Below are 24,387 nucleotides of genomic sequence, written 5' to 3' on the forward strand. Positions count from 1 at the left end.
GGCCAGTGTGACATCTGGGTTACCTTAGTCTCCCAGCTTCCAGTTTCCTCATGCATCCAATTATCAGCAACCCCAAAAGGGAAGGACAAACAGATGGGCTGGCTGAGCACCGACTGCCTGGGTCGGAATGAATATTCCAGATATATAGTACAAGTATAAAAGTTAAAGTTGGGTATAGGTCATATGAAAATTTCAGCTAATTGCAGCTTGTGCTTGATAATGATGTAGCCAGAGCTTGGCCTCAGAACTCCATGGCTATGCACACATACCCTCACATACACATTTATTCACTCCCTGAAATCACAGTTCTGCATCATGGAAGAATAATGATATTTCATTAGCTGAGCAGTGCTTACAATAACTGGAGCCGATTCAAAGCATGCAATTCTCTAGCAATATATCATGACAATGTATTGTGCTGGGAGATATTCTAAAGCTGAAGCAACCCACCAAAGGTAAGCATCACCTTCTGTCTTAATAGCTTTACAGAATCTCTCATAATACCATTACTTTTTCCTTTATGTGCTTAAACTGGTGACAGTTATTACGATAAGTAGTTATTATTGTACTTTTGTCATTTTTTCAATGTGTTAAGTACCAACCAGCATATTTGTAGCTAGGCATGCCAATGATATCAGGGAGGCAACTGTCTCCACACACACACACACACACACACACACACACACACACACACACACTTATTGCAACCGTTTCTAAAATTCAACTAATGATTTAGTGTAATGTAAAATCTAAATACATATACACACATACACCTGCACTGACACACAAAACACAAATCAGTAAAAGATATAAGTATGAAAAAGTAAAGGAAGGGAAAACGATCACATAAAACACTCATTTATTTAACTCTGCCCCAGGATGACAATGTGGAGGCTGACTTACTTTGCTTTTATGTGATTGTCGAGGCTACAGATCACCATTTTCTTGTCGGATGTGCTTTTTCTTCTTTTTCTTTGCGGGTGGTTCTGGAGTAAGGGATGAGGAGGGGGGACCAATCTGTTGTTCTCCTCCATTAGCTGCCTTCTCTTCCTCGCCCTCATCTTTCTGCTTTCTCTTATCACGGAGCTTGTCTTTCTTCTTTTTCTTCTTTATCACAGTTACTTCCTCTAGTATTTCCTCACTCTGGGTGTCCTGACTTTCTGAGATTGTGATGCTGTCTATGATCACTGCATCTGCGAGCTTGTCCTTTTGCTTGTCCTTTTTCTTCTTTTTCTTGCTTCCTTCTTTTCTTTCCTCACTCAAGTTGTCTTCCTTTTGTGGGCTATCACTTGCACTGGCTGTGATAATGGCTGCTGTTTCTGTGAGCTTGTCTTTCTTTTTCTTCTTCTTTTTTGGAATGACTTCCTGGTCTGGGGTTTCTGTGGTGTCTTCAGTGGTGGCTATTGTGTTGGCATGCTTGTCTTTCTTTTTCTTTTTCTTTTTTGTCTTCGTCTCTTCCACATTTACTTCTCCTAGATATTCAATTTCATTATTATTCCCATTGATCACCATTATCTCGTCATCACTGCTTTCCTCTATCTTCACGGTGTCCTGGCTGTCTGTTTCCTCAATGTCCTTCACCTTGATTGTCTCTTCTTCATGAGGGACCTGCTTGTTTTTCTTTTTCTTCTTCTTGCTTTTCTTCTCTTCTTCCACTTCCTCAAGCACAGTGGTAGAATTGACCAGGCTGCTGCTGCTGTTGGTTCGGTCCTCCTCATTTACCTCCATCTGGCTCGCTTGGCTTCCCTCTTTGTTTGTCTCCTTGGCTACTCTCTTCAGCTCCTGCTTCATCTGTCCCTTCTTGGAGCTGCCAAAAGAGAGAAGAATGGTCATGGAAGGTTGTGATTTGAGTAGCTACAGGAAGAACTGAGAAAACAAGGAAGAAATCATTGAAGAGGAGGAAAAAAACGAAAAAAACGAACACTCATCCATTCTATTGACCCATTTCACTAGTGGTTTCCCTGTGACACCCTCTCCCTTAACCTTTAGATGGCGGTAGAACTCTATATAGACGGTCCAAAATTCAGTCCGTCAGTTTTGTATGGCAGAAATATAACAGCACTTCCAGATTACGGTAGAATCTATTTATAGACGATAGTTAAAACACCTCTTATGCGGCGTAACTATATTTATGCTACGGTCCTAAGGTCGGCAGTGACTTTATGTAGACGGTTAATATTGGGGGGAGCTACTCTTCAAATACTGCCGCCGTCTAAGGGCTAATCCTCCTGCCCTCATATCCTCACTTCAAAATCATTCTCAGTTTCATCTTCTGTCCAAACCATCTCAGAGCACTACACTTCACTGATTCAACCACTCCACAATCCACTCCCTGCACTATTACACCCATACCATACCTCTTATGCATAATACCTTACTCCTTCTCTCCATCCCATCCTGACACACCACCTACACCTCTTACATAGTTCATTTCCACTGCAGGTATTCTCAATTGCTGTGCTACATTACACGTCCATGTCTGTGGTGCATGTTAAATTAGAAAATAGGAAAAAAGATAGCCTAGCCTACTGCACCCTTACTGCCCTCACCACCACTGTCACCCTTACCCTCCCCACCACCATTCACCCTCACCACTCACCCTTACTACCATCACTGTCACCATTACCACAGGCAACACCATTGTCAAGCTCACCGCCAACACCACCACTCTCACCCTTACCACCATCAGCACCACAGTCACCCTCACCAACAACACCACTGTCCTCCACCACCACCAACATCACCGTCACCCTCCCCACCACCATCACAACACACAGTACACTCACAGCAGCCCCCTGAGTGCCTCGCTGAGCATGTTGTACTCCTTCCGGAAGACTTTGAGATCCTTCCTGGTGATGCGCTCCCTGAAGGCCTTCACTCGCTCCTGCACGGCACCCCAGTCAAGCCTCAGCTCAGATTCACTGCGCCGCTCTGCCTGCAGTGGGAGAGGAGTAGGTGGGTGAATGCTGAGGGTTTAAAACTGGTAATGAATAATGATAGTAATAAAAAAGTAAAGTAAGGTAAAATGATGATGGTAGTAAATGATGGTAATAAGAAAAAGTAAAATAATAACTAATAAAGAGGTAAAAAAAAATGTAAAGTGAAGTAAAATTGTCAACCCCACCTTTATATTACACAGAAATTGCATGATGTAAGTGTGTATGGAGTATTAGAAGCTACTGAGGCACACAGGATATTCTAAGGATACTCTACGGATATTCAAGTTCCTACCTGTAAGATGGAGCGCAGGAGGTTGAAGAAACAGGCTGCATAATGGCCACTGAAGGGAGGCTGCATGGAGTCCAGGGTCTGGGTGTATGAAAGAGAAATAGATCAGTGAATGATAAAAAAATAATAACTAGGCATTGCTGTCATATAGTGCTCTATTAGAATGAACCAAATATCCTGGGAAGCCTGATAACACTCATCTCTGCATCCTTTGTTATAAAGCAGATAATGGAGTTGCCAGGTTTTCTTATATTATGGCTTAATTTTTCAGGAAATATAGGAAGGTGTGTAATGCTGTCTTCTCTGTTACATTAAATAAGAAAATATTGGAATCATAAACATATTTAAAGGAATTGTTGTGGTACTCTGCCTCACAACTTTCTAGGGAGTCAAGAGGATAGATATTGTGGCCTTAATCTCTCCTTAAGCTTGTCTGTGAGTCCCCATTCTGGTAAAGTCAAAGTATTACTGAATAAAACTGCTTCTAAATAAATCTCTACCATCCAAATGTCTTTCAAGAGGGGAGTATGAAGATGCATCTCCATCCAGAATAGGTGCACCTAACATCACCATAGCCGATCCAGGATTCAGTACATTTCCTAACTTATTGTTTATTAGTATATTTATCATGGATGTTTTTGAAAACCTACTTTTCGGACCTATATATATTTTTTTTTATAACTGAGTACATGCCAATATTCTACATACCTTAACCTTCATTTTGGTCTTTGATTGAAGTGTCAAAACCAATGAAGTTATGATAATTTAACCTCACTTATAGGCAGTAATGTTATAACTATTTCGTAAAGCATTCTTATAACCGAAAACTAACTAAAATTATGAGTATTCTTTTTCTTGAACAAAACACTGAATAAACAAAAGAACAATAATATGAAAATACGTTCATATTTTACACGACAACTGTGGCCTGAGGCAGCAACACATGCCATTCTGCGGGTATTAGCTTCCTTCCCCAAATAAGCATATTTTTACTGAGCAAAGCAGGTGATGTCACCTAGAGTGACTTCATGAGCTTTCATATTTACATATTTGTGTATATTTCATGGAAGCATAACTTACATTACTACTTTCAACTTTACTAGTGATACAAATTTGACTGTTTATCAATATAATTTCACTCAATTAAGTGAATCAGACACCATAGAAATATTACCATTGTGTGTATGAATGAATAGAAAGATAAGCACATACTTTGATTTAACTTCAGGATGTCTCGTGGATCATTTATAAACAAAAACCAAAAAATCTGGATATGCTACTCTTTAGCCCACTACCACCACTCGAGGCACAAAAAGTCTCTCCGCCAAGTTTGTACCCCACGTTTGGTGATGTTAGGTGCTCCTATTAATCTCTCTTTTGGTTGCTGATTTCTATTTGCTTTTATAGAAGTAGTGGCCAGATTTATTTTGTTTTCCTTTTGTTTTTGCCCTTGAACTGTTTCCTCTACTGTAAACAATAAATAAATAATACAGATGTAATATTGCTGCAACAAAATCCTCCAACACAGAGGCTCTCCCCCACACCACCTTTCCATGGCACAACACCCACCTCCATCACTCTGCTGTAGAGGTCTCGTTCCAAAGCGGCAACCTCCTCTCTGCTGCGCTCAGCCACCAGTGTCTTGTTGGTGTACAGCTGTTGCAGGGTCCTGAGTCCTTGACTCTGGATGTGTACCTTTAGAGTGGGGTCAAAGGCTGCCTGCAGAAGGATAGCTGCCACCTGCCACAGTCCTCCCATGTTGTAGGTGCATGGCTCAGTGAAAGGCTGCACTTTAGTAAGCTGGTGGCTGCTTTAGGATGACAAAAAGAAATTGAAAAAACTGAGTGATGGCATATAGATAGAATGGGTTTATATAGGTATGTTCTCACATATGAGTTCAAATGAGTTGCCTGCTCTTATTCCAATCTGTGTAATGCTATGATCACACTTTATAGAATTGTAGAAGTGTGGCAGTAATGACATGAAGAAAGAATTTGAATCCCCTTCTTAACTTACTTCTGAGTGAAGAAGGTCTTGAGGTGTGAGACATATGTCAATGTCAGGAAGTTGTCTGGCTTCATTGCTGCTCCCTCAACCTTTCCCAGCAGCAGATGGCCGCAATGCATCAGCTGTGAGTAGCACGACTGGATGACAGACACAAACCTGTCAGGCACTGTGGAAAGAGAACAAAAGGATAAAAGGAGGTTGTGGGAGTGGGTGAGAATGTAGAGATGCACTGCAGTGGGATGACGGGTGCCAGACAGGATTGTGCCATTCATTGCAGGCACAAATAATTACAGAAATGATGAAACTGGCTGAAAATGGAGTGACTAAGTACCACAACAACTTTACAATTTGCAGCTACATTCTAGACGAGGAAATAAAGCTGTCAAGTGTGGAATGAGAAAAATACGTTAAGTTATACGGAGACAAAAAGAAGAATGCATGAAAGAGGAGAGAAAAAAATATATGGTGTGAGCCACATGCATCCGGAAAGCACAAGATTTAAGAGTAAGGGGAAAGTTGGTAAAAACACTTGGAAAATTAGGCCTTCAGAAAAAGAAGAGAAAACTACTCTCGGAAGAGGAAATTGATGAGAAAGTTGCATCAGCAGAAAAAAAGAAAAAATATAAAAATTGATACCAAAGAAGATAATAATAAACTAGGTACTCACTCTGGCAGGCAATAGAGAAGAATTCATTGACAATCTTCTTCCAGCTCTTAGTGGTGAGGTCCCCAAGGGTGTCAAACTTTTTCTTCTTTTCCAGGGCACTGATGACATTACTGAGGAGGAGGAGGAGGGAGAATATGCAGAGAGGTGTGGAGGGATCTGTCTCTTTATTTCATGGCTTCTCTGTCTTTTTTTTTAACCCGGTAGCAGGGGGATCATGTTTCTTAATGGTCCCTCCAAGTGAGAAAAATAAGAAAAAACGCCCCTCACACAAACCATTTCATAATATATATCAAAGCATTTGTGATCAGATTATGTATCATCTATTTTTTTGGGTTTATATCATGGCACAAATTTGGCCCGTCGCTGCTACACGGTAAAGCCACAAATTTGGCCCATCGCTGCTACACGGTAAAACCACAAATTTGGCCCGTTGCTGCTACCGGGTTAACATGGCAAAGATTAATCTCCAGTTTTTTATTCTCACATTTCTTCATTATATTGCTCCACGTCTAATTCACTGACTATTCCTCTTCCCTTCTACACCAAACATCACTTGCCACTTTATCTCCTTGTACTTATGATCTCTCATCCACTCTGACTGCAAGATTCTTTAATGTGGAACAGATGAGTGTTATCTAAAATGGAGTGATAGTTGTCTGGAATGTTTTGATTATGTGATTAACTAAGTATTAATTTTGAGTCATTAAAGGTTCTTAGGAGTGGGTTTGGGTGTGGTCTAACATCTCTCTCTCTCCGGATTTCTTTTGCTCTATTCCAAAACTGTAATGTAGTTAGGTATTCTGTATGTCCCCATTTAACCCGGTAGCAGCGGGGATCATGTTTCTTAATGGTCCCTCTAAGCGAGAAAAATGAGAAAAAATCATCACTCACAGAAACCATTTCATAACATATATCAAAGCATTTGAGATCAATTTATGCATCATCTATTTTTGGGGGTTTATATCGTGGCACAAATTTGGCCCGTCGCTCCTACACAGTAAAGCCACAGATTTGGCCCATCGCTGCTACCGGGTTAAATGCCTGACAATCCTATCATTTTACTGCGATTATTATCCTCTTCTGCCACACACAAACACTTACGCCAACTTGTTCTGGAGGTCCTTCTGGCGGGCGTCAAATTCAGCCACGCGCAGGGCCTTGATGAGGGGGATGACCAGCCCCACCTGGAGGGTCATGTTGGGGGCTACCTTTATGTACACCATCAGCATGTCACACACTCTGGGGGGGGCAAGAAGAGAGGATGAGGGGCAGCAGAAGGTGATGCTGGAGGAGTGAAATGATAAGTGATGTGTATGTCTTGTTGGATGACGTGGGAATCAGAGGTATTGAGTAGTATGGTGCTATGGTGCAATGAGATGATGAGGGATACGATGATATGTTGTGGGATGATTACGAGGTTTGAGGTGAAATGAAGGTAAATTGCTATGGTGTAATGGGGTGGTGAGGGATGTGATAATATCTTGAGGGATGACTACGAGGTTTGAGGTGAAATGAGGGTATGTTGCTATGGTGTAATGGGATGATAAAGGTCAAATGCAGCCAAGTTGTTAAAGTGTAATGGGATGATGACGGATGTGGCAATATAGTGTGGGATGATATGAAGGTCTGAGGTGAATGCAGTTACTATGGTGTGTGGAGATGAAGAGGGATGTGGCATTAGGCTGTGGGCTGACAACATGACGAAGGGGTTTGTTGCTATGATGCTTTCTTGTGGGATGTTAAAGGAGGTGTGATGGGACGACATAATGAACAAGGACAGTGCATCACAGCTTCAATCGAGGCTAAGTAAACTACATCCTGACAAAATGGAAAGCAGTACCGAGGCCCGATGCAGCTACATAAACATTAACAAATCAATCCAAATAAACAAGACAAATAACATGATTTCTCCACTGGCCCTCCTCCTTACCTGGTCTGGAAATGCATGAGACTCAGCTCGTCAGGAGTGAGCTGCGGCCCGTCATCTCCACTACCTCCTTTCTTCTTCCTTTTCCTTCTCTGTTTCCCTCGATACTCGGCAAGCAGTGCGCCAAGCCTCTCGTCCATGCGGTCCAGCTCCTCCTGAGGCACCGAGTCCATGTCCACATCCACCTGTGTGTGAGGCAAGGAAGGAATGGTGAGGACACTGAAGGAAAGGAAAGAGGTGTTCTGTAGTTGTGATGTAGTAACTAAGAGTGGTGAAGATAGCATGAACTAGAAGCCACCTGGTTGTTCAGATCATGCAAGCTGTGTGTGTGTGTATTCATTGCCCCAGCCTTGCTCCACTCTGACACACACACACACAAATACTTACATCCAATCCACCTGCAGCACTAAGCATTTTCTTCCTCAAAGTAAAAAGATTTGGATCATCATCTTCACCAGGTCCTTCCTCTTCCTCCTCCTCATCTGAATCACTATCATCACCATCCTTTTCTTCATTCTTGCCTTCTTTATCTTCCTCATCATCATCTTCCTCTTCCTCATCTTCATCCTCATCCTCCTCATCTTCGTCCTCGTCTTCACTCTCTTCTCCTTCTTTCTTCAACAGTTCCCGGGCCTTATCTGTGTCCAGGACGTCTGTGAGGAGGCTGAGTGCCACGGCCGTCATCAGAGGGTTGAGCAGCCTGCGAACAAGAAAAAGGTATGATTCGAAAGAAAAAGTCAGGCACGCTTAGCAGTAAACATTGCAGGAACACGTCTGTTACCCCCCCCCCCCCCATGACTCTGAAAATGCCGCCACTCACCAAAAGAGGCCCTGGACAACGCTGCGGAAGAGGTGCGTCTCCTGGGTCATCAGGGTCAGGAACATCTCTGTCACCACCTCCACCCAGTTAGGCTTCCCCTCTACGCCTTCCTCTTCTTTGTCGTCCTCCTCCTCCTCCTCCTCCTCCTCTGCATCATCACTGAACATGCCCAGCTTCTTCACCTCCTTGTGGCATGTTATGAACTCGTCAATGCTCTCTGTGGCCACCGTTACATCAACAAAGAGGTGGAGAGCCATCTGGCAATACAGTACCTGCAAGAGAGAGCACAGGAAGGTATGCAGTGATCTGTAAAATACTTCCAAGGAACATCTTGTTGGCTAGTTCAGTAGACCCTCCACCTTAAGAACTTCCTCGGGCTGACTCCTTCACACACACACACACACAGAAAGTCCCACCAGTTCCAAATCGATAAATCTTTTTGATAGAAAGTCTCCATTTAGCATGAATTTCTTTGGTACTGGTCATGTGTTAAATGGTAGGTCTACTGTATACAAATGGGATAAGAGTACAAAGTAATTAGGGTGATTGTGAAACCTCAGAGTCAGGACCACTTGTAAAGGAGCATTTAGACTGAAATCTAATGTAAGATGCAAGAATAGAATGTAGAGACAGGAGCATGCAGATTTCAGCCATGGCTAGACATATGCGGATATTTCATGGGGGAACAGGTGATACATGGCTAGACATATGCAGATATTTCATGGGTGGACAGGTGATAGAGTACATGATAAGACATACCTGGAAGATGGTCTTGGCTATGTCTTCTTCTGTGTCCTCTTTGTAGTCCTTCTTCAGCCTTGCCAGCCTGGAGTACACCTTGGACCACTGCTGCCTCCCCTTCACACCAAGGATCGTGGGAGATGGACCATCACCAGCGTCAGCCTTCTCTGCCACCCTCAGCTCCTTCTCCACCTCCTCCACCAGGCTCAGCAGGGTGATCTTATACTCCTTGATGTGTCCTAAATGCTTCCCAAGAACTCTGTAAGTCATAGTTAGGATTTTATATTATGAAGCAGGAAAGAAATATAAAAGAATAAAAATAAATGAACAAATACAGTAAAAGTTCAGTTACTTGCATCTGCACCTCAAAAGCAACTTCATCTTGACTCTGGTGGTCACAAGCCGATCACCATATTGTCTAACAATATTTTGTGTTGGGAAATTATCTGTATTAAGACCGAGATGTGTAAAACAAACAAAGTTAGCATATTATAAGGGTTATGTGGAGAATTCATGTGGATGAAGAGGATTGAACCAACTAGGTCTTGCATAGCACTAACTGGGTATGTTTTGTAGACGCTGTAAGTATTTGAGAGATGAGGATGCTACTTACACCTGGTGTTCTACCGTCAACAGTTGAAGACTGAGGAGTCATGCTGCAGCCTCTCTGTTTCATCCTACATTTGTCACAGTAGAAAATTTTCCATTTTAATTATTGATGTGAGCCCCCCCCCCCCACAACGCTAATGGGACCAAAATCCCACCACTTGACAAAATAAGATGATGGCAGAAAATCTTAACAGACAATGAGGGGACACTGGGACACTAGGATAATACTCACTTGAAGAATGCATCTTTGATTGCGTCCCCCTCCCTTTCCTCCTCATTCCTGGGCGTGAGGAGCGCTGCCTTGAGGAAGGCTGCCAGCTGCTGCTTCTGCCACTCGCCTGCCTCTGTTGCACATGCCCTCGGCTGGCCCAGCAGGTTGCACAAGGTGTGCGCCGCATAGTTCCTGTCTGGCACCCCGGAGTCCTTGGCCACCTTAGGCTGAGGAGGATGGACAAAAAAAATTAGAATGGAGAGAAGGAAAATAAATGGACTGGCATGAACAATAAGATGGAGCAACAAAGCTGCAAACGGGGAGGCGGTGGCTGAGCGGTTAGCGTGCTGGCCCCGCATTCAACGCATTGTCCATGATGTGGCTTCGAATCCGCTGCTAACCACCTGGGATTTTTCAGTCACTGCTGAGTGGCCTAAGACTACCCACATGCTGTCCTGAATACCACCTATCAACCCGGACTCTAGAAGAAGCTGTACAGTGCAAGTGAAATTAAGAATGAGCTCCAGGGGGCAGCATGAGCCCATAATAATGATGTCACTATAAACAATTGCCTGCGCCATGACGGGCTCGAGCTGACCATCAGGCCCATATGGATTAGCCTACCGGTGCTATAGGCCACATAAAAAAAAAAAAAAAAAAAAAAAAAAAAACATGGATGAGTTGATTAACCTCCTCTATATTTGCATCTGCATGCTTGGCTTTTTGTCTTTTTGCTTTGAGGCCTGGATGGTAGTCAGCCCAGCCCCATCAGCCCGCAGGCAGAGTGTTTTTTAGTGGGGCGGCACCCTTGGCTTTGGTTGCCCCCCCCCAGAGCTCGTTTTTTATTCACTTGGATGGTTTCCTCTAGAGTCCGGGTTGATGGGTGGTCTTCAGGACAGCATGTGGGTAGTCTTAGGCCACTTGGCTGTGACTGAAAAATCCCAGGTGGTAGCGTGGGGATTTGAACCTGCGTCGTCCAGCATGCGGTGAATGTGGAGCCCACACGCTATCCACTCAGCCACTGCCTGTTGGTTTGATTTCTTTCTTTTTCCCATCCTGACATCCCACATGCACCTCCTTCCCTTCCTCTGCAGTGAAGTGGAAGGCAAATCAAGCCCCACTACATCACACCTGCCACACAACATCACACGTGTCGTAAAGGAGTCAGAGTCGGGGATATATTTACTGACTCCGAAACATTTTGAGAATGAAGTGAAAAAAGCATGCTTGGAAAAGTGTGTGCATTCACAGGGTAACTAAGCTTGGTGCTTCATGATGTGGCTCCAGTTCATCCTTTCTATAGCCCATCAGGCCCCAACAGGACAGTCCAGACACTTTTGGATGTTACCTGAAACTTCTTACACTAATTTCTTTCCTCACTTCCTCCAACACACCTTATTCAGCACCTCCTGGAGTATGCTGGCAAAGCCCTTGAGTGTGCTGAGAGTGAAGCTGGGCATCATCACCGCCAGCACCTTGTGTCCGCCCAATTGGTCAAAACGCACACTACCTGGTTGGGTGATCAGCGCCTGCACCACCACCAGCTGTAGGTTACTGGGGAAGGAAACCCACGGAGTGAGGCATGTACTGTAACAGCTCTCTACATTCTACAACTATAAGTTACTAGAGATATGAAAGCCATGACTTAAAAATGCAAGATCACAGCAAGAGGTGCTGTTGAAGGAGTTTTTGATCATGCTTTATCAATGTTCCATGAAGTATGTCAAAGGTTCCATATGAATATCAATCATGTCAATCAGGTGGGAGGAGTAAACTCTCTACACTCTCTAACTTCATAACACTGCAAATGCATTTCCTACCTCTCCTCATCCTGGTGATCCTTCACAAGCTGGACGAGGGCTGCAGTGACCCCCCGGGCAGCCTCCTTCAGGTCACGTAGGGACTGGGTCAAGGAGCTGAGCAGCAAACCCACCACAGAGGGAGTGACAACGGCTTTGAACTCTGCAGCTGTCCTCAGGTGTGGAATGATGAACTGCGGATAGGCAACAAGGAGTTAGGAAGAAACATGGATGGACAAGGGAAATCTGTTGCCTTAGAATGAGGTGACCTGCATTACTGGCCTTATCTGTTCTACAGGCAGTTGCTGTTAACAACACAAGTGAATCTTCAAAATTATTAGGTGTGGCTAAACACCAAACTTTTGTCTCACCTGCAGTTGGTGGCTTTACCAATTTCACAGAAACTTGGCCTTCTCCATGGGGGTAATAAGACATTGTCTAATGATAGCATTATATTAAATTGCTGAATTAATTTGCATTGCCACATTTATGAGTATTGCTTTCCAGTGTGTATCTGCAGCAGACTCTATCTAAAGCTTTAGGGACGAGCCTTCAACCTGGTCAAATTCTACTTTCCAAATTTTAAGACATGCATGTGTCAAAATTAGTGGAGAAACAAGTGAACATTTTGAGATAAAAGTGGGCTTGAGGCAAGGGTGTGTCATGTCACTATGGCTGTTCAATATTTATATGGATGGTGTTTGAGAGAAATGAAGGGCAAAGTTGGGGAAGTTGGAGTAAAAATGTACACTGAGGGAAGGAAGTGGGTGCTGAATTCAATCTTATTTGCTGATGACACAGTGCTCGTTGCAGAAAATGAAAGTGACTTACAAAATCTGGTCAGTGTTTTTAATAGTGTATGTAAAAGGAGAAAGTTGAAAGTAAATGTCAACATAAGTAAAATGATGGTTTGTGAGCGGAGAAGTGAGGTTGTGGATTTTGTATGCCCACATGGTGGGAATTGAATGCGAAAAAGAATGCAAAATAATTTTGAATGGTGAAGAAATGAAGGAGGTTAATGAGTTTAAGTACCTTGGATCAGTTATGTGTAAGCATGGTGGTACAGAAGGAGAGACAAGAGAAAGGGCATTGCAAGGAAGAAGGGTGGTAGGGTCTTTGGGATGTGTCATGAATAGCAGAAGTGTGAGCATGAAGGTAAAGAGAGATTTGAGAAATACAGTAATAGTACCAACCCTCACATATGCAAGTGAAACATGGGCCTGGAGCAAAAGTCAGAGGTCTAGAGTGCAGGCAGTGGAAATGAGTTATTTGAAGAGTGCATGTAGTGTGAGTAGAATGGATGGAATAAGTAATGAAAGTGAGTATGAGCGTTTTGGAATGTGTCATGCGGGTGAAGGGAAGAAGTGAAGCGACAGACTTTAAAGTGGTTTGGCCACATGGAGCAAATGGAGGAGGGTAAGATGACCAGGAGGGTGTATGTGAGTGAGATAGAGGGAGGGAATGTTAGAGGATGACCTCCAGTGAAATGGAGAGAGGGTGCAGGAGTATGTCAGGGAGAGGGGTGAAAGGTCCTTGAGAAACTTTGAGCAGGCAAGGAGGGAGTGTCTGAATAGAGAGAGATGTAAACTCTTCTGCCGTGGCCATCCCCTGGTGAGAGCTCCTAGGAGCAGGCGTCAAGATAAATGAAATGACATTTAATAATCATAGTCATTCATTACTTTCAAGGCTTCCATAATATAATAAAATAAAAAATAAAATAAATAAATAGCTACCTAAGAGGACTGATCCAACAATGCACTCACCTTAAGGAGATGGAAGAGGATTTGTAGTTTTCCTGGGGTGGCATGGGCCTGCAGAGGCTCCAAGGTCACCCCCCAGAACTTGACCAGAAGCGCAGAGGAGGAGGCGGCCAGGTTAGACACAAGCTCCGACAACACTGGGTGGACTTCTGGGAGGCCAATGACTGCTTTCTGGATTATCAAGGGAAGCAATTAGTCTCTGGGCTACAAGAACAGGGTGGTGGATAATGGAGGAAAAGTGCTGGGGTGAAGTAGGGGAACAGTGTGAAAGGGTGAAGATAATAGTGGAGGTTTAGGGTGTTACAGTGAAGGTAATAATAAGTTCTGAAGTGAGGACAGCAATGGAATGCAGGGGAAAAATATCAAGGGTAAGGAGAGTGGAATACCCTAAGAAAGGCAGTAAAATGATGCTCGGAAGAGAAAACTGAGCTGCAGGGCTGATGATATAGACATTTAGGAGTCAGTGGAGTTGGTGTCCTTCAATATTCACAAGCCAAATGAAGAATAAAAAGGCACAAACAGATCAGACACTTCCACATCTTCCTCACCATTATAGTCTGCCCTAGTGCTTCATGGTTCTTGGGGGTTAGAGTGGAGGTGAGCCAGACAGGTGGGTCCTTGCGGTGCTTCCTCAGCAGGACCAGACGTAGCCACAGCTGGCTTGGAGACAGATCTGCCACGGGCCCCTGTAGCTCAGCCTGGAGGCTCTGTAAGACCTCCTCATGCATGATGCCACCCTCACACTGGGGATGAGAGAGAGGGGAGGAGACAGTAAGTGGTGCTGAATGATGAATACTAAGATCTATAAATAGTAAAAAAAAAGATAACTGCAGCAATATTAATACAGGCTAAGGTTAATCTGTTCTTTCTGCAGAAATACAAACATTTGTGGGGGAAGGATTTCAACTTCTCCATCACCTTAGCCATACTTGAACCCACATACTCACCCCCTCCATCAGGCTGACCAGGAACTGTGTGGCGGTGATGTCCAAGTAGCTCTTCTTGGCCCTCAAGGCACACAGTTGGTTCACCACACACTGCAACAGCTCTGGGGCCCGCCTGACCTGCCCTGACCTCACAATTGCTCCACACAGGAGTAGTTCTGCCATCAGCTGGTCCTTTATCTCCTGCAGCACAAGTGAGGAGTAAGTGACAGGCAGAATTCTATGTACAGTGGACTCCTGATACCATAGATAAAATAAGATATTCATAAAGCCTGGGAGTACAATTTATTCTAATTAATGGGCCCTGCACCTTAGTTTCCAGCAATCAGAACTGACTCCCCATAAATTAACACTTGATACTCTCTATTACCCATTTTAATAATTAATACAAGAATATAATAATTATCAGACCTATCAGGTGAATATACCATATTCTAAGTTTGAAGAATTGCCTGTAAGAGCACCATATGTAGGTGGCTGTTTGTTTCAGGCTTGTGTCTCAAAGAATATGATAGAATGTGTCTAAAGCTAATTTATGATACTTAGTTATTCATGTGTGGTATAGTAATATCTTAATTATCCAGGATTTCAAGACAATTCATTATCAAGGAAACAAAAGTCTATGAAATTGAGGGTCTACTGAACAGAAAAATATTTTATTGCTAAAAAAAAAAAAAAAAAAAAAAAAAAAAGGAAAAGTAATTCTTTTTCTTCTCACGCAAGAAATGTGCCATTTTCCTACTCCTGTACCTTAACATTGTACTATGTTTCCCACCTTTTTGTTCTTATTAATTTTTTTGGAAGCTGGATGAGCATTTCATGTTCTGTACCTATGCCACTTGTTAACTACAGATACTTGTGTCTTTATGTTTATGCATTGAGAGATTTTTTCAATGAATTATATCACACACGCTGGTGTTACCTCTCATTATTTATGTCGTTACTACACGAATATTCTTGCATAGCCATTGTTTTAATGTACTTGTGCTATAAGCAGTCTGCTCAACAAGATCACACTATGTATGGTCAACTACTACGGTAGTTAGATTTTTTGAATGTCGCGATCAATGGTGGGTGACCGAGCAGTGTTATAGAAGTTGTAATTATATCAGTGTATTATTATTCTTATTATATATCACCATGGATTAGGAATGAATGTATAGTGGAAAATACCCACTTCAGAGAGATCACGCCACCATTGTAGGAATGTCATCTGTCAGTGTTTATTGGACGAGCGTCTTGGTATGTGTAACAAGCATTTCGTCAAACTTAGAGGTCACCTTGATGTACGTGACCAGTTGTAATTTCATTATTTTCCAAGTCTCTATCTTCACTCCTTCCTGAGACCCTGGCTGATACAGACCTACTGTCTCGGCTCTCTCCAACGCCCCTGTATTTAGGTTAAGAATATATTTCACCTAAAGCTGCGAGTGTTTCTCTTCACGCCTTGTTCGCCCACCAAGACCCTGTCTGAGCTACATGCAACCAAGCCTTCCACTGTAACAATTCTACATTAACACACCATTAATATATAATCAGTAGGGTAAGTCTCCTTTCTCGGGCAAATGTCTTGTTACACTGTAATATATATTTCAGAGTAAATATGTGAAAAGTGGAGAAAAACATGAAAAGAAAGTGACTCCACTCACATCCTTGGTGAGAGCCTTCATGGTGGCAGACTTCTTGCTGGTGAGGAGGGAGAGGATGTAGGCGGGCTTGAGGGAGGAGGGGTGGAGGCGAAGGATGAGGCAGAGGGTGGAGTAATATCCTTCCCTTGCAGAAAATCGGGTGGAGGCAAGACCAGACACCAGCCTCTGCAAGATGTATCTCACCCCCGCTGGCAGCTCCTTACCCTGGGGCGGCACAACACAACATTCCACATTAGTTTCATTTGCCTGATGAATTATGAAGTTTGCATTCTTAATCACTTTCAAGTATTTCAGCTTGTTATATAAAAGTTGTATTTTCTGTACATAGACAAAAGATAAGGAGATTAAAGGAAATTGGCTTGGAAAAATGTTGAAAATTCCTCCAATATAAAAGGACTGAAGACGAATATTGCTGTGGCCAGCTGCAGAGTTAGATGAAATAAAAAAATGTCTTGAAAATTAACCATTTCCCTTGGAAATGGTTAAAAAAATATGAAAAGTATAATGAGATTTGCCAGGAAAATATAGTCAAATATTTATGGATAGATAACCAACTGAAACTTTATGTACCATAATGTTTGGGCAATATTGATACGTCCTTTTGAAGAAATGTACTTAGCGGGGAATATTCACGAAAGTGTAGCCTAATTTCCAGATACTGACTACTTATTTCTGGACAAAATATGATGCTGTTTATCATGGAGATAGTACTTTTCTCCAGAAATCACTAAATGATTGACTTTTCAATGCCTTTTGTGGACCCGCTGCCGCAGCCGCAAAATAGCTCGCAGAGGTTCAACTTGGACAACCGTGAGATATCGAGAGTTTTGGGTGGGGGAGTGTATTTAAACTACTCCAACTGAACTTTACATAACCTGGACCCCCCCCCCCCCCATGTATATGCGACTAATTTCTGCGATGAGGTATTTCTCACAACACCAGCTGGACCGCCGCCGCGGCTGCCGCCAGAGGAGGTTACGCTTTCATGAATATTATCCTACATAGTTTTAGGGGTAATGGAGCATTTTGGGCTACTTTGAAGATTTCATATCTAAATTTACACTTTTAATTTCTTTTAGTTTCCAAAAAGGTAAAAATCATTGCATGACACATATTATAACAGAAGGGAGTACTATTCCAGAAATATGCCCATCATCTAGAAGTGGGTGCACTTCCGCAGTTTAACCCACGAGAGAAGGTCAGACATTGGCCGACTAATACAACTCAATGATTACCAATTTAATTACAGGATGGATATGACTTTGGTACAAAGTTATAAGTAATGGGTGTCTATCAACTGTATCTACTTCCAAAGCCACTTAGAAGCTACACCACCGGCACCACTGAGAGGGTGTTCCCGTACCTGCACGCCGCCCCTCAGCACCAGGTCCACGTGCTGCAGGACCACCATGCCCGCCGCCGCCCTCTTCCTCTCCTCGCCGGACACCAGGCCGCTGAAGGCGTCCAGGACGTGGCGCGGCACGTTCATGGCAGGCCGCCCCTCTCCCGCCTGCTGCTGCCCTGCCGCCGCCGCCACCATGCTGCCTCCAGTACTCGTCCCCTGGCTTATTTAGTGCACCTCCTGATCCCTTTCCTGAGCGTCCGTCTGCCTGTGGTGTATATATTCACGGCCCGGCGCGGTGTTCCCTGCCTGGTGTGCCTCGGGTCAGCGCCGCCTCGCCGCCACCATGCTGCAATGTTTTGGTTGGCCAGGGCGGTATGCTCACCGACTCTTGTATGCACACTTTCCCCGCAGGTTTTGTTACTCTGCCTACAATGAAATTTTTCTGCGACTTAATTTGAAGCATTGGCACGAAGGCGTTTTATTATTAAGGATATTCACGTGGATTTTCATCTTGATCTTGATGTCACAGATGGCTTGAGATTTCTCCCCAGCCAGGGCTTTGTATCGGCAGCTCCTGTGACAGTGTGAAGGCAAACAATACATACAGAAAGTCTGTGTTCAACTACTTGGGGCAAAATGTCATTGCCTACATCTTGCACGCCACATGCTCTCCAAGAACTCTTTCACCGCCTCAATTACTCGTCCATTCGTCTCTCCACTCAGCCCCAGCAGCAGCACCATCCACTCCCTTCCAGTCCTCCCATTCACTTCACGTCCCCTCTCAGGCCCCTTTCACATGAACGATTTTTGAAGCTCCGGCACATGCCGCACGGCAGCCGCATGGCACCTGGACATCCACGGTTCAAGTGCGGTGTCTGCCGCATCCGGTTCTGTATCTTCTTCACACAGCGAGGTATAATTCTCGACCCAAGCTTCTGTCTTCCTTATCTTGTTTTTGTGATCTTCTCTTGAGGGATCCCACAAGCAAGGCCGTCTTTCAATCTCGGAGATCAGCAGCTCCGTATCATGATAATCTAAATTAGCCATAACCCTGAAATTTAAATGCAGATGTTTGTTGTACAGAGGTATACATAATTAATATGTAAGATATTTACTTTTCAATATACATTAACTGAAAGTTCATAAGATTTAAAATATAGTGCATACCAGCTTTTCCAATGATGCAGACAAAGTGCACAGTCGCGTGGCCTTCTTCCCATTGTTGACAGATAACTATCCAATCCCTCGCCGCACGCGGCAAACACCGGAAGTATGACAGCGCCCATCGCAACACATGACCACCGAAACCGTTGTGCGGCATTTCTGGTGTTGCTGTCTTGCTGGCAGTACGGCAGGGTGCGGCTGCCGGAACGGCAAGACTGCAGCTCCGGCCTCAAGTGAATGCACCAATAAGAGCCAATGTAATGCTAAACCGTGCGGCATGTGCCGGAGCGGCAAAAAATCGTTCGTGTGAAGGGGCCCAGACCCTGTTCACACTGTGCCGACTCTGGGCCACGACAACCAGCGACTTAAAGGGCCCTACCACACTGTGCCAAGTCAACATCCGCCGATTGCGACCCTTTCACATCAACATTTCACACCCAAGACCTCGTATACCCCGAGTCGCTAGGTTGCCGTGGCCCAGAGTCAGCACAGTGTGAACGGGGCTTTGTAGAAACACTTGCATCATCTTCGTTCTCTCCCTGTCATACTTCTTACATTCCAGCACTACATGCTGTACAGTCTCATCCACACCCCTGTCACACATCTGGCACACTTTGCTGCGGGACTCAGACCATCTATAGTTCCTTGTATTCACATCCAAACACTGCGCTCTAGCACGGAAAAGAAGATCGCCTCCCAGGCTTCACTTATAGTTATACGGACTAGCATGCCTATATCTTTGGATCTACATATGCTAGAGAGACAAATAAAGTGTCATTTCCCACTATTTCTGACATGGGAATGATGACAGAAACCATAGAAACCATTGTCCCGGCATTTTCTCTTCGTCGCCACTCCACTTTCCCTCCTCGCCTCCTCTCTACTTTCTGGGCCTCCACCTCCTCCATCCCACTCTCACAGCCACCAACCTTTTTCCCCGACGCTTCCTTTCCATCTTCATCCACTTTACTTACTTCATCCTCTCCACCCTCCCTTTCCTTACCTTCCCCTGGTGGTGTTGTTGTTGTTATTAGGGTAAGGTGGGGTAAGTTGCCCCCTTAAGGGAGATTGGCTGTTGTAGCCACATTTTTTGCAATAGAATTTTGAAAAAAAGTTCTGTTGAAAGCTTAGGCTAAGGCCTATCTGTGGAATATATTATATCCACTCATTATGATTTTGATTTTATTATAATGACAATTTTAAAAAAATAATAAAGGTGGCTTCTTACCCCGCATGTTGGGTAAGAAGCCCACTGGGTAGGCCTTTTACCCCACTCTGGTTTACAATAATAAAACTCATAGAAACATAAGGAAAATATTTTTTTTCACATTATAAAAATATAAAATGTATTCCCTTTTTGAAAACTATACCCTATAAATCTCTCTTGATGTAAATTAAATATACGAACACAGTCATATTTGTGTCTTCTAATGAACAGAATGTAAAACTAAACAATTAATTAATTTTCTAAAAGGTATCCCCTTCTTTTAGACTAGTAATATTAGACTAGCTTCCCTTTCTTCTGAATTTTTACAACAAAAGGAACATCTACTTTCATGAAAAATATATGGAAGTAAATATTCAATTAATTTGATAAAATATGTCCTTTCTGTTGAATATTGATCTCTGAAACAGTTAAAAACACCAACTTCCTTATAGTCTCAAACTCAAAAGTGTTCATTTATGGATGCCTTTCAAAAACTTAAACATGCAGAATGCACAGTTGTGCATTCTGCATGTGACCAATTTCTACAACCCCGACATTGGACCCATTTTTCTGAAGGTCTGCTATTAGCAAATGGTTCCCCACACACCAAACAAGGCCATTCATCCTTATCAAACGAAGCTGGAGATGGAGTTTTTTCTTTGTTGCTGATATTGGATGAGTTGCTGATAATAAATGAGAGCTCTGAGATAATTACACAAGATAACTCCACATGTGGGGTAAAAGGCCTCCCTGTGGGCAACTTACCCCACAGGCACAGGGGGCCTCTTACCCTGGCAACTCATATATACACAAAATGTCACCATCTTTCCTATAAGTAACTAGGGAGAGTATAATCATATGCAATATTGTCTAGACATCTTAGAGCAAGTATCCATAGCTATCAGGCTAATCTACAGTTCTTTGTCGTTAACTGGGCATCATGAAAATCACTGAAAACTTACAAGAAATTAGTCAAAAAGAAGAAATGTCCCCTTAAAGCCCTTCATCCATTAATAAACCTCTATCATGTCTCCACGCACCCTTCGCCTTTCTAGAGAATGCAAGTTTAACTGTTTGAGTCTTTCCTCGAATGGCAAGTTTCTCAACCCCTGAATTATCTTAGTCATCCTCCTCTGCACTGATTCTAACATTTTGATATCCATTCTATAGTAAGGTGACCAGAACTGATCCGCATAGTCAAGATGAGGTCTAACTAATGCTAAATATAGTTTGAGGAAGACTTCGGCGCTTCTGTTGCTTACGCTTCTTGCTTCTTGCTCGATTTCTAGCTTGAATGCATTGTGCCCTTGGACGGAGATCAGAGCTCACTAACCTTTCACCCACTCTCTTTACCTTTAAGCTAAGATTTTAGTGTAGTTTTTAGTCACTAGAACACTATACAGAATACCACACTCAAGAACACTTCTATTTATGAATTTCCCGCCCAGTCATACAATCTCATCCTGGAATCTGTTAGCGATCTGATCCGACTGATCCGACTCATTTACTCTACGATCTACCGATCTCTTACTGACATCACTATGACTTCACTCTAATTGTATCTAAGTCATTGATATAAATAATAAACAAAAGTGGACCTAACCTGGAACCTGGGACCCCACTCGTAACATGAGAAATGAAGAAAAAACCAAGGGGGGGGGAAGGGAATTGAATTGTAGTTGATTTGATCAATTCCATTCAGTTAATTCGATATACCAAACAAAAAAAAAAATATAAAAAAATCAACAATCCAACTACCCACAAAAAAAAAAAAAAAAAAAACCAAATCAGCCACATTATTGTTTAGAAAGACTAATACGACGTTAAAAAAAAATCAGACTAGTTCATCAAGGTTGCCCGACACTCTGGGAGGGGCAACAGGCATCGGTGTCATACCAAGGCTAGAGAGGCTATTACACTGGGCAAATTTTTCGTGGATCTTCAGTCAAACCATGATTTCCGCTGCTACTGATGATGGTAATACCGTCGTCCTTCGGTGAAATCGACCGTAGCTTTGGAAGATCGTGGACACGTCAGAAAACCACGGAAATAGGAGAACCACGCCAGCGGAAATCGTGGTTTGACTGAAGATCCACGAAAAATTTGCCCAGTGTGATAGCCCCTTAATGCAGATTGGATTCTACCCCGCTCCTTTTGGAAAACCTACGCTGACGAGCCGCTTGTATTATTATTATTGTTGTTGTTGTTGTTGTTGTTGTTGTTATTGATGTTGTTTCTTTTACAGCGAAGGAAGAAGCTCATGGACAAAAATAAAGCGATGAAAGAGCCCGCCAATCATCGCTCATATAAAAGACGATATACAGACGAGTGGCCAAGAGGTCAATTTCGGGTGGAGAGGTGGTGTCCTGATGCACCCCTTTGATAACCTGACCCAGTGCTCATCTTGCTATTCAGTCAGCCTTATCCTGTACCCAACAACCCTAACCCCTTGGAAGGAAGCAAAACTCGACATCTTTACCACGAATACTTTGCCTTAGCGTTCTGGGTCTCAGGTATATTTCCCTTGTGGGCGAGTTATATGTTGTAGGGATTCTCTTTTCCCTTTATAATTGCCAATGTTCTTGTCTGTACTTCCCGTAAATAAATAAAGACTTTCACCTGGTTTGCTTCGACTGTAAGGCATTGCTATTCCTTTACCACACTCCTTGGATAGATGTATACGCTCTTAAACATTTACAGACTCAAAGGACCATTGTGACGGAGATGAGCACCGCAGCCACGCCCAGCCATACTTATACTTATTTAATCATCACCTTCGTTTCACCTTTACCTGTCATCATTACAATACAACGTCACCATTCTAGTTTTTTCTTTTCTTTTACTTTTTTTTTAGTATCCTCTACATACCATACTATTCCACTTCAATATACTCCACTTTCGTTCATCCCAGTCTCATCCCATTCCTTCCTCCATTACATCTCCAATCCCTTACCGTCCTTCCACTTTACACTTCCTCCTTGCAGCGCCACCATTCCTGCAGTACTTTTTTTAGCATCCCCTACATAAGATCTTACACTTTATTCCACATCAATATATACTCAGCTTACATCCATTCCATCTCATCCCATTCCATTACATCTTCGATCCCTTCCCGACCCTCCACCATATTCCTCCCGCCCGCCCCCATCGTCATCCCAAGTTTCTCATAATTGGAATCGGTTTACTTTCACTCATCCTATAATTCCTTTTCATAAAACACCCCCAAACTTTTTTCTCCCGTCGTCCGAAGTTGCTGCCGAGTATCTTTTTTTTTTTTTATTCCCTCCCTTCTTTTCGGGGCGCGAGTTTTTTCTTTATCGCCGGCCCATCAAAATTTCATCGATATGCAAAGTTCGAGCAAAGTTATGAACAAAAAAGGTGACTCAGACATCTCCAGAAGTATCGGGAGAGAGAGAGAGAGAGAGAGAGAGAGAGAGAGAGAGAGAGAGAGAGAGAGAGAGAGAGTTTGTAAAAAGACATATAGATTAATAGCAAGATAGACAGAAAGACTCACATATAGATAGATAGATAGATAAATAGATAGATAGATAGAAAGAGAGAAAGAGGGGGGGGAATAAAGACAGGAATAAAGACAGAACTATATCTTAAATTAGAGAGAAAAAATGGAAAACTTCTCTCCTCTCTCTATGAATATAAGATGAGAGGCGGAGGAGGGGGGGGGGAGAGAGGGGGGGGAGGGGGGCGAGATATTATTCCTTGATACAGACGAGAGGGAATCCATTACGGCGCCCGAAAATGCATCCTTGAAAAAAGAAAAAAAAAAAAGAGAAAAAAAAAAAAAAGACCGGCAGATGACAGCCCTTGAATAGAAAGTAAGTATAAGAGAAGAAAAAGAAAGATCATCGTATATTCCTATTTTCACCGTGATTATTATTATTATTATTATTATTATTATTATTATTATTATTATTATTATTATTATTATTATTATTATTATTATTATTATTATTATTATTATTATTATTATTATTTCTTTGGTGGAGGTGAGCTACTTAGTGTAAACATTATGCAGGTGTAATTAAACTATATAATGTACGATAGGCATAATAGACGTACTTTTATACCTTCTCTTCCTCCTTTTCCTCCAACTCTTCCTTCTTCTTCTCCTCCTCCTCCTCCTCCTCCTTCCCCCCAAAAATTCCTCCTTCCTCCATCCGCTACAAGTATATATAAATAAAAACAAAAACACGAAACACACAAAATACACTTTTTTAAAAATCGACATTCGTTCACGTCAAAACGAACGAAAGAACGGAAGAAAGGAAGAAAGAACGAGAGAAGAAAGAAC

At 42.8% G+C, this 24,387-nt stretch overlaps 1 protein-coding gene across 2 annotated transcripts; it reads right to left on the reverse strand.

The window, feature by feature from the left end:
- Window positions 1–847: 847 nt before the first annotated feature.
- Window positions 848–18,145, reverse strand: LOC127001683 (myb-binding protein 1A-like protein). Of its 2 annotated transcripts, none has more exons than XM_050866686.1 (19): window positions 17,726–18,145; window positions 16,363–16,566; window positions 14,717–14,896; window positions 14,318–14,512; window positions 13,773–13,940; window positions 12,031–12,203; window positions 11,605–11,764; window positions 10,232–10,437; window positions 9,409–9,649; window positions 8,650–8,921; window positions 8,217–8,529; window positions 7,833–8,014; window positions 7,004–7,141; window positions 5,903–6,012; window positions 5,245–5,401; window positions 4,798–5,035; window positions 3,232–3,309; window positions 2,787–2,935; window positions 848–1,807 (listed from the first exon to the last, which is right to left on the reverse strand). In XM_050866686.1, the coding sequence occupies exons 1-19, from the start codon at window positions 17,900–17,902 to the stop codon at window positions 928–930; spliced, it is 4,221 nt and encodes a 1,406-aa protein (XP_050722643.1). In that variant the 5' UTR covers window positions 17,903–18,145; the 3' UTR covers window positions 848–927. The 2 variants fall into 2 exon arrangements, with proteins under 2 accessions (XP_050722643.1, XP_050722642.1); XM_050866685.1 differs by having other exon boundaries at window positions 4,798–5,038; window positions 17,726–18,143.
- Between the last annotated feature and the right edge of the window lie 6,242 nt (window positions 18,146–24,387).

This window comes from Eriocheir sinensis, chromosome 21 (assembly GCF_024679095.1).
Source record: "Eriocheir sinensis breed Jianghai 21 chromosome 21, ASM2467909v1, whole genome shotgun sequence".
Lineage (NCBI taxonomy): Eukaryota > Metazoa > Arthropoda > Malacostraca > Decapoda > Varunidae > Eriocheir > Eriocheir sinensis.

Bases quoted from the DNA above. Each gene is read 5' to 3' on its own strand.
- LOC127001683 (XM_050866685.1), bottom strand. From the start codon at position 17,902: ATGGTGGCGGCGGCGGCAGGGCAGCAGCAGGCGGGAGAGGGGCGGCCT. The intron at 9,650-10,231 runs GTGAGTATTATC...TATGACTTACAG, and splicing joins ATCAAAGATGCATTCTTCAA to AGTTCTTGGGAAGCATTTAG. The intron at 6,013-7,003 runs GTAAGTGTTTGT...CCTCCTCCTCAG, and splicing joins GACCTCCAGAACAAGTTGGC to TAATGTCATCAGTGCCCTGG.